Genomic DNA, 11212 nt, shown 5'->3' on the forward strand with positions numbered 1-11212 from the left:
ATCCGGCTGTAAATCCCTCACTTATCCGGGTGTAAAATCCTGACAGAGAGAATCTAATTCCATCGCCTGATTCGTTCGATATTATCGCCCCGATATTGAGAAGTCTCTTAAGGCGACTTGAATGACTTACTTTTCATGGAAATGAAGAAGAAGGTTTTTTATTTTATCTCACATTATTATAATTTTTTTTTCCAGCAATGAACGGGAAATTCTTTCGAAATATGATACGCGTGGGATGGTGAATATATATATATATATATATATATATATATATATATATATATATATATATATATATATATATATATGTGTGTGTGTGTGTGTGTGTGTGTGTGTATTTATATGTATATATATATATATATATATATATATATATATATATATATATATGTCTGTATATATATATATATATATCTTATATATATATATATTAATAATTATCATATATATATATATTATAATTATATATATACATATATATGTAAAACACTGATTTTACTTCGGTATAAGAAACTCAACTTTAGTTTCTGGATTTTTCTATAAAGAATTTCCGCTCTCCTATTTTATAGACATACCAATGAATAAAAATATTACATTCGTAATATTTCGCAAGTTTAAGGTTGCATAATTTTATTAATTTATTTTATTGTTTTTTTCCGCCGCTTTTGCAAAATTTATAGTATGAAAGGTTTAAAACTCACCGAGTGGTAAGCGCGCATGCGTCGTTATGTCACTTTTGCCGTTACTCTCACTTTTTTTTTTTTTTTTTTTTTGCTGCTGTAGTAATTCCCTCACTGGAACAGCTGCAAACGCTCCAGGAACCGCTAGGAATAGTTCTCGGTAATTCTCGGCTTCCCTTGCGTTTTCTCCAACAAGATTGAGTCATCATCAGCTTCACGCAACAAATCGCATCTTCGTTATTCCGATGATTTCGGTCGGAAGCAAGAGGAATCTGGCAACCGCCCAAGGAGTATTGTTTCTCGAGAGCTTATGGAGTGAATGTTTCTCGGGAGCTTCTGGAAGGAGTAATGTTTCTCGAGAGCTTTTGGAGTGAATGTTTCTCGGGAGCTTTTGGAAGGGGTAATGTTTCTCGAGAGCTTTAGGAAGGAATATTGTTTCTCGAGAGCTTTCGGAAAGTGTAATGTTTCTCAGGAGCCTCTGGAAGGAGTAATATTTCTGAAGAGCTTTTGTAGTGAATTAATGTTTCTCGAGAGCTTTTAGAAAGGGTAATGTTCCTCAACAGCTTTTTGAAAGAGTAATGTTTCTCGAGAGCTTTAGGAAGGGCTAATGTTTCTCGAGGGCATCTGGAAGGAGTGATGTTTCTCGAGAGCTATTGGAAAGGGTAATGTTTCTCAAGAGCTTCTGGAAGGAGTAATGTTTCTCGGGAGCTTCTGGAATGAGTGATGTTTCTCGAGAGCTTCTGGAAGGAGTGATGTTTCTCGAGAGCTATTGGAAGGGGTAATGTTTATTGAGAGCTTCTGGAAGGATTAATGTTCCTCAAGAGCTTCTGGAAGGAGTAATGTTTCTCGAGAGCTTCTGGAAGGAAGGAGTAACGTTTCTCGAGAGCTATTGGAAGGAGTAATATTTCTCGAGAGCTTCTGGAAGGAGTAATGTTCCTCAAGAGCTTTTGGAAGGTGTGATGTTTTTCAAAGGCTTTTTTTCTTAATAAAAAAAGTAATGTTCCTCGAGAGCTTCTGTAACATCTAACTCCAGCCGTGCCATTGACGCTAATCAGAGAATCACATCTCGCTCTAGGAAATGAATGGCTGGCTGCAACGGCACGAGAGCCTTCAGAATAAGATCGCTTCTCCTCTGAGACGGAGACTTTTGGTACTCTGATGTTTGTGTCTGAGACTGCGTGAGTGAACGGGAATTTAAGAAGAAGAGTTATTTGGGGGTAAATTAGGCGTAAACGAATCAGGGAGGGGACGGGTAGGGGATGGAAATGGCACAGGGGAGAGAGGAGGAGGAGGAGGAGTTCTGGTACTAGACAAACAAAATATCGAACTCTTTAACTGGGTTTACGTAGGCTACCTAAGGCTTCCCAAACATACGTACGAATATATCATGGGCCTAGTTTCTTAATAAGTAGATTTAGTAAATGTAACGAGTAGAATCTCTCTCTCTCTCTCTCTCTCTCTCTCTCTCTCTCTCTCAAGGGAAACCACGCACGCCCGTTCTCCCTCTCTCTTTCTCACCATTTCCATACGATCGACGAGACACGATGACATTTGCACCCTTCTTGGAGACTCAGTTTCCTGCTCAGAGACTCAAGATGATCTCGCTCCCTCTCCTCTGTCTGCAAACTCAGCCCACAGACGCAAACACAGACCCGCACGGACATATTCTACGTTTGTCAGTCTATCTCGCTAGTACGTCTCCGCTGGAGGATGCGCGTACTAGCTGCCTTTACGTCAATTCAACGGAAATCAGGGGACATTCAGCATTCAGTACCTGTGCGCTGGTTGCTCGCTGGCTCACTGTTTGCCCTTTCGAAGTGGTTGTGGGAAAAACTAAAATAAACTACAGATCGAAAAAACAACAGAAGCTAGAAGGCTGCCAATTAGTACGCTGATCATCCACCCTCCAATCATCTACCATAGCAAATTGCAGCCCTCTATTCTAAGCAGGTTTGATTTTATTTAAGATGAAGTGTTAGCCATGATTGTGCGTCTGGCAACGCTATAGGACAGGCCACCAGCGACCCTTGGCTGAACGTTTCATGGGCCGTGGCTCATACGGCATTATATGCTGTACAGAAAACTCGATCCTTCGGTGCATTTTTTACACGTTTTCATACGTTCATGATGAATGGAATTTGTGATGTCCGTTGTATTGTTGACCTTATGTTATTGGCAAGTTATGAACTTTGAAAGTTAAAGAATCTGAAGCTGAAACAAGTCATGATCAGACCTCCACCTTACTCGACGTGAGTGCTAAAATCTACAATCAAGTACCGCATTGTTTCACCTACGAAAATTAAAATAAATACGCTATAGTTTATTGGAAATAACTGTTCTGCACTGTTTAACATGAACATTTTTAATTTTTTTACATTTCCATTCTAATAAATAAATCATAAATATCCTATCCTAAAATTTCTGTAGTATCTTTCACTCAACGCGAAACACCTGCTCCAGACCTTTTTAAGCTTTACCATTTACCCCTCCTAACCCCCCCAAAACAAAAACAACAACAGCAAGAACAACAAGAATAAAGTAGTTTCTAGGCTTACTCCCCGAGTAAGGCAAACAGCTTAGTCAATGGATATCTGCGGAAAAGATCGTCACCTTCAATCTTTTTTTTAAAAAACCTATCTTTGGTGAATAAGATAAATAAATATAAAATAAAACAAAATATCTGCGGACATCTCACGGCAAATTATCTTTGTTTCTACAAGACTCATGAATAGTTAATCATTTCTTATTTTGTCGGGGTGGGGGGGGGGGGGGGGGTGTTATCGGACACCTGCGGTGCTATATATTCAATATTTGTTTTCATGGCACAGATGTTAGTGCGTTTATTAATATTCATGGTTTCTGAGCGGAATTAATTAGTTTTATAATGACAGAATGGGAACTAGTGTCCCGATTTATTAATTGTTTCTTCGTTACTCGATATCAGAATAATAATAATAATAATAATAATAATAATAATAATAATAATAATAATAATAATAATAATAATAATAATATAATAATAATAATAAGCAGCATTCCAAAATATTAAGTTTCGTCGTTACTCCTCCAAATGAACAGTAAAAAAATAATCTTTAATAATTAATGAAAAATTAATCATAATAAAAATAATAATAATAATAATAATAATAATAATAAAATAATAATTAATTAATAATAATAATATAAATAATAATATTATTATTATTATTATTATTATTATTATTAATTATTATTATTATTATTATTATTCAGAAAATAAACCACTATTTATATGGAATAAGCCCCTCACAGGGGCCAATGACCTGAAATTCAAGCTTCCAAAGAATATTATTATTATTATTATTATTATTATTATTATTATTATTATTATTATTATTATTATTATTATTATTATTATTATTTTATTATTATTATTATTATTATTATTATTATTATTTTGGAGGAGAAGACCCTCTTTTAAATAAATTCTGTTGAATAAAATGACAGAATTCAGCGAATTAATCTTATAGATTATCTTTTCTATTTTTCTTCTTCTACTCGCTTTTCTGGCTCAACGATACTTCGCAATAATTGGCCAATATTCATATTGGGGATAAGAATATTGGCCAATTATTGAGAAGTATCGCTGAGCCAGAAAAAGCGAGTAAGAAGAAAAATAGAAAAGATAATATATAAGATTAATTCGCTGATTCTGCCATATTTTATTATTATTATTATTATTATTATTATTATTATTATTATTATTATTATTATTATTTTATTATTATTGTTATTATTATTCACAAGATGAACCCCTGTTCATATGGAACAAGCCCACCACAGTGGCCACTAACTCGAAATTCAAGCTACCAAAGAATATTATGGTGTCCATTTGCAAGAACGTCTAGAAGGTAATAAGGAATACTGTTATTAGAGAGAGAGAAAAAAAGAGAAATTTATTTAATAATAAAAAATAGATAACAGAACTTATAGGAAATACTAAAAGAAAAGACCAGATATTAACAATTAGGAGAAATTGATAAATCAATAAGTAAATACGTTACAGAAATCATACGAATTTCTGAGAGGAAAGGTAACAAAAAGAAAAACTGATAAATCAGAAATAAATAAATACATAAAAAATATAATCAATCGAGTATAGTTGCAAATGTCTATTACAGATATCATTTTAAAAGTTTACATACACGTACACACGCCTCAATAAGTTGCATACCCCCACACAAACGCACATACATACGCCTTTGCCCCCATGAAAACTCGCCTCGGATAAAAGCCGAAATCAAATCCGGATGATGACGGGTGTTAATGCCATCGAATAACCGACGAGCTACATCCCAGTACGAACCGTCACCCAAGGTCCCCCGGGCCTTACTGACATCGGCACCTGATGGATCCCATTATAAAAACAATCTCGCGCGGGTTGCGTTCTATTTGCGGAGAACGAAAAGGCGCGGGGATTTCCTCGTGATTTGTAGAATAAAATACGCCTCAGCTATTCTTCTCGTCGATTTGTTTCTGCGGGATTCGTTTTCATGAAACCTTCTTCTTTTATATTTTAACTTCTTTCCCCGAGGTTTGATTTTGGTTCGATTGATGAAAGTTCAGTTCTAAAGCCTTGCACCAGGTCACTTTTTAAGTCCAGCAGTGATCAAGACAATAAGACAATGGGAAGGAGTTGGAAGAGAGAATGGAACAAAAGTGAAATTCTTAAAAGAAGTGGGTACAGCAGCTTAACATTGCCACAAAAACTGACATTGCTAAACATTGCCACAAGAGCTGACATTGCTAAACATTGATAAACATTGCCACAAAAGCAGACAATGCTAAACATTGCCAGCAAAGCTGATATTGTTAAATATTGACATAAAAACTGAAATTGCAAACATTGACAATAAAGCTGACGTTGATAAACATTGCCACAAAAGCAGATACTGCTAAACATTGCCAGCAAAGCTGATATTGTTAAACATTGCCACAAGAGCTGACATTGCTAAACATTGCTATAAGAGCTGACATTGATAAACATTGCCACAAAAGCAGACAACACTAAACATTGCCAGCAAAGCTGATATTGTTAAACATTGCCACAAGAGCTGACATTGCTAAACATTGCTATAAGAGCTGACATTGATAAACATTGCCACAAAAGCAGACAATGCTAAACATTGCCAGCAAAGCTGATATTGTTAAACATTGCCATAAAAACTGAAATTGCAAACATTGACAATAAAGCTGACGTTGACAAACATTGTCACAAAAGCAGACAATGCTAAACATTGCCAGCAAAGCTGATATTGTTAAACATTGCCATAAAAACTGAAATTGCTAAACATTGACAATAAAGCTGACTTTGATAAGCATTACCATAAGAGCTGATATTGATAGACAATGCCAGAAAAGCTGACATTGTTAAACACTGGTATAAGAGCTGATACTGACAAACAATGCAACAAAAGCTGACATTGCTAAGCATTGCCACAAACACATAACAGTAGCCACTGCAAATAATTAAATATGGTAATAGAGCCACCACGAATAAATTTTGCCTTGAAAGGAAAAAAACTGAAAATAAGCTATTTGGAGGAACCTTTGATCCCCAGAGGAAATTCACCCGACCTCTCTCCACGGGCAGAGGAAAGGGTCTGTATCAATGTTTGCCTAGGCGGGTTTACAGAAGACCCTTAATCACCCCGCCCGCCCCCCCCGCCCTCCACCCCAAACCACTATCACCCCATCTTAAATAACCTCTCCCTCTCTCTCTCTCTCTCCTTCCTGATATTCTCCTGCGATAAATGAGGTAGTTAAAGTACGGCCAAGGGCTTCTTGAGTCGATCTGATAGAGAGAGAGAGGGAGAGAGAGAGAGAGAGAACCTCTCCGTCTTTCCCTTTGTGTCGCGGATTCCAGGGAATATTTCACATTTCGGAATCTTCCACCAGTTCGGGAATTGGAGCAGCATAGCCATAGGGAGTGGAAGACTGAATGGTAAAGAATTCTGTTCTCTTTCTCTCTCTCTTCTCCTAGCATTTATTTGGCAGTAATTTATACTTACATTTTTACATAATTTGTTAGCTTATTTTCTTCTTTTCTAATAAGTGATCACTTTTTTCTGCATTTTCCATTACCTCTCTCTCTCTCTCTCTGAAGCCATTGAATCTCGTTTAGAGAGCATGGACACTTGCATCGACAGTCTCGTAACCTCCTTTGACAATCTAACTTCTAAATTTGCTACTAATGATAACACACTACAATCTCTTGTTGAAGCTCAGCAGGTTGTTATCACATCAGTTACTACACTCACTGAGAAACTTGACTCACTTGCTACATGTCTTGAGAGTGTTACTAATCCCCATACAGGACCTTTGCCACGTGATACACCACCAATTCATACCCGTGTCACCACTGCCTCTTCATCTAGTCACCGTTCTTCCAAGGGACATGTTCGATAACCAAGTGAAGCTTAATATCATCTCGTTGAATGCCTGTGGTATTACAAACTGGGCAAAACTTTCTGCACTTAAGGGAATTGTACATAGTCACCACCTAGATGTTATTCTAATTCAGGAAGCTTTTGTTGGTAATGCTCAGCCAAGGGAAGAAGCTCCCTCGCTCACTGGCTATGTGTCCTACGTCCATTTAGTAAGACATGGCCTCATCACCTATATACGCACTTCAATTCAGTATAGACTTCTCCCAAACTCTGAGGATGAAGATACAACATTTCAATTATTTGAGATTACTGTTGGCGGAGGCACCATACGACTGTGCAATGTATATGCAGCACCAGGTAGGATAAATACAGCCAAGCTTACAGCCCCAACCCTTCGTGGTATGGTTTACATGGGAGATTTTAATGCCAGCCATCCAGACTTGGGAGATCTTGCTGGCACTGTGAACTGCAACGGGAACCTACTTCTAAGATACATTCGTCGAAATCAACTGACCCGTTGGGACACTGGTGGATCTAAGCATGCACGAGGTGGTACTTTGGATCACATCTTGACCTGTGACTCGTACCTTCCCGAGTCAATTGTGTAACGGTTCCTACGCTCTTCTCTGATCACATTGGTCTCAGCATCCAATATTCCCTTCCCGCTACACCTACTCCAATACGCAATCGCACTTGCATCACAATTCCGCCTAAGTACCAGCCTACGTACATTTCATATATGACTAACCTTCGACCTACATTTGACCTCCACTGTCCGGGGAAACTTTACTCCTTACTTGTTAGTACCACACATGCTTTCCACATACAATATATCAGAAAGCCTCATGTCAGGCATCGTGTTGGTGCTATGACACTGGATAATCGAATTTCTCAGGCAGAAAAGAAGGCGATGGATGATGGCCTTGCCTTTATGAGACAACCAAGTCCTGAGACTCTGCACCAGTATCAACTATCGAGAGATGATCTAGTTGCTCTACAGCAATGTGTACAAACAGATTCCTGGCACAAATTAACAGACAGCATCAATAATCAAACAAGCATCGGTTCCATGTGGCACCTCGTCAACAGGATTGTGAAGAAGAAACCCCCTCAGTGTCCTCCACCACAGCCCTGCTCAGTATGCACAGGACCTTATTGATGAGTGGTCAGCACAGTCACGAACCATCAACCTTCCAGCTCATATACAAGACTCTCTCAGTTCCACCTTGCTTACGTCTCAGTTCCACCTTGCTGAGCAGTGATGAAGAGGACGATGTACCCATAACTAAGGAAGAGCTACGACGTTCCTTAGCAAGGAGTAAGAAGTCAGCCCCTGGTGATGATGGCATCACCTATGCAGTCCTTTGCTCACTCATAAAAATACCTGGCAACCCTCTCCTCCGGCTCTACAACCTCTGCCTCTGCCTGGGATATGTGCCCCTAGCATGGACTCATAGTACAACTGTACCCGTTCCCAAGCCTGGCACTGACAAATTTCGTCTTATCTCCCTCACCTCCTGTTTCTACAAAGTATTTGAACGTATTCTCCTCTCACGCCTTATGTTCTGGCTGCAAGATAAGCTTTCATCTAGAATATAGGGCTTCCTACCCCAACGAGGAACACATCATTGTCTCATGGAGCTCTACACTCGTCTCTCCCCAACCAGTGTTGTAGCCTTCATTGATTTGAAAAGTGCATTTGACGTTACAAACAGAGACATTATTTTAGACCAGCTTATTGACTTTGGAATCAAGGGAAACCTTTTGAGGTGGATACGTGGATATCTTCGAAATAGAGTCTCTCGTGTGCTGTTTAAGGGAGCATTGAGCACTGCAAAGGAACTTGAACTTGGTACTCCACAAGGGGGAGTACTTAGTCCATTTTTATCTAATATCCTCCTACATCGCATTCTTTCCTTACTTCCTGATACTGATAACACAACCATCACTTGTTACGCAGATGATATTTGCATTCATTCAACCTCTCCGGATCACTTGCAACGCTTCCTTCCTTCCTTCTACGAATCAGCATCCTCCTGTGGTCTTATCATCTCCCCAGGAAAAAGTAGAATCTTCTCCCCAAGGCCAGCAAGGAATCTACCAGAATTTACTGTGGGGAACAATGTTGTACCTTTATGCACACAATATATTTATTTGGGAGCACCAGTGTGAATTACACCATCCATTCCAGCAAGACAGAGTACATCCCATTGTTCAAGATCTGCTGGCCCGGTTACAGCGACGCCTGACTCCTCTCAAGTGGCTTACTAATTATTCTGCAGGAGTATCTATCCCAGTTGCCAGAACCATATATATTGCTTTCATCCGCTCAGTGATAGATTATCTTTCCCCTGCACTATGTCAACTCTCCAGATCAACTCTACAGCCGCTTGAAAAATTCCAGAACCAAGCAATGAGATTCATTCTAGGTTGTCCAGCATCCACTAGAATTGTAAACATGCAACACGAACTCCATCTCCCTCCACTCGTTGAGAGAATATACTCCAATGTCACCTATTTCAGTATCAAATGCCTGTATTACCCTCACCTGTCTCCTCACTATTCAAACATCATCAGAACTTCTCTCGATCTAGATGCACCTCGTCCACAACTACGCCAGGGGGGGACGTACACTAGTAGTACTGTCTGTTCAAGCATTCGTGGGCTTGACATCAACATCGTGGCAGAGAACGTGGATCATGGCCTTGCACCCTGGCAGACTCCTGTGCCAGCAATCTCTTACACTCCAGTCTCTAAGACTGATTTGCCTCAACTTCAACAACAACGTGCATTGGAGACCATTGACAGACTATCCTCGTCCCTCAGTGTAGCCCATCACCTCTACACAGACGGCTCCCTACAGCAGGATGGCAGTGCTGGATGTGCTGTTTTCTCCCCCACTTTGGAACCCCCGCCAGAGGGCTGGACAGGCCGTCGCCTCCCAAAGTCATCAAGCTCCTCGTATTGTGAACTACATGGACTTCTAGAAGCAGTTATTTTAATCATACGGACCAGAAACAATGGCTTGATCATCTGCGACTTGCAACCAGCACTCCAAGCCCTTTCATCACATAAGCCAGCATACCAGCCCCTGGTTACACAAATACATAGGCAACTAGACATGGCCAACATGAGCTCACTGGTAGTGCACTTCCTATGGATTCCCTCTCACGTGGGTCTTCTGGCTAACAACACCGTTGACCATCTCGCAAAGGCTGCCTGTCAACTGGATCCTCCAGATGCTGATGCTCCCAGCCCATCTCACCTGTGCTGCAGAAAAATGGTGCGCCAAGCTGCTTGCTCACCTACTCATCATCGTAGTAATGCCGAGAGAGCCACCAGTGTATCAATACAGCATTATGATCACTTCTTTCCTCACCAACACAAGTATCGCGGCAGTGGACTCATGGTTCGGCAAAATAACGTGGTTTGTGTGCGTCTTTGGCTGGGTTGGCGACCAGTTTGGCAGGTGCCTGAGCAAGATGGAGTTCCTCACTTCTCCTCTTGTAGGTTATGTGACGCACCCAACGTCAACACCCTGGAACACTATTGCCTGGAATGTCCACTAGTTAGTGACATATTACCCCAAAGACTGACAGTAGTTGATATATGTAAAAAATTATTGACAGATAATAATTTGCTCGATGAGATCCTCATGCGCCATCCTCACTTTGGTGGATACTGAATAATCAGCTGTTTTGTAATACTAATTAAAGATAGGTACAACCTACCTACGAAATCAAACTAAATTTAATTTGTATTCCATATGAATTCATTTGTATAACCTTTAATATATAGAAATGAGCAATATAATTTTTAATATGTACTAAATATCTGTCTATACTTTATTTTGTATTCCTCTGTATAACCTTCATTATGTGCTTAAATGTCTGTATATACTTTATTTTTTTATTCTTTAGGCATAATTTAATTACAATGTAGATGTAAACAATATTACTGTATTACCATGTACTCAAATGTCTGACGCCAATGGGCACAATAAATTGATTAAAAAAAAAAAAATCTCTCTCAGTCTCTTTCTCTTTCCTCCTAGCATTTACTTGACAGTAATTTACACTTAAATTTTTATATATTTTTTCATTA

General features: G+C 39.1%; 1 protein-coding gene across 1 annotated transcript; it reads left to right on the forward strand.

Moving 5' to 3' along the window:
• The first annotated feature begins 8743 nt into the window (after nucleotides 1-8743).
• Nucleotides 8744-10793, forward strand: LOC135197970 (uncharacterized). Its single transcript, XM_064225283.1, is given in 2 exon segments — nucleotides 8744-9303; nucleotides 9305-10793. Coding segments are annotated over 2 exon segments (2049 nt in total).
• The last annotated feature ends 419 nt before the right edge of the window (nucleotides 10794-11212 follow it).

Source organism: Macrobrachium nipponense, chromosome 23 (genome assembly GCF_015104395.2).
Source record: "Macrobrachium nipponense isolate FS-2020 chromosome 23, ASM1510439v2, whole genome shotgun sequence".
Classification (NCBI taxonomy): domain Eukaryota; kingdom Metazoa; phylum Arthropoda; class Malacostraca; order Decapoda; family Palaemonidae; genus Macrobrachium; species Macrobrachium nipponense.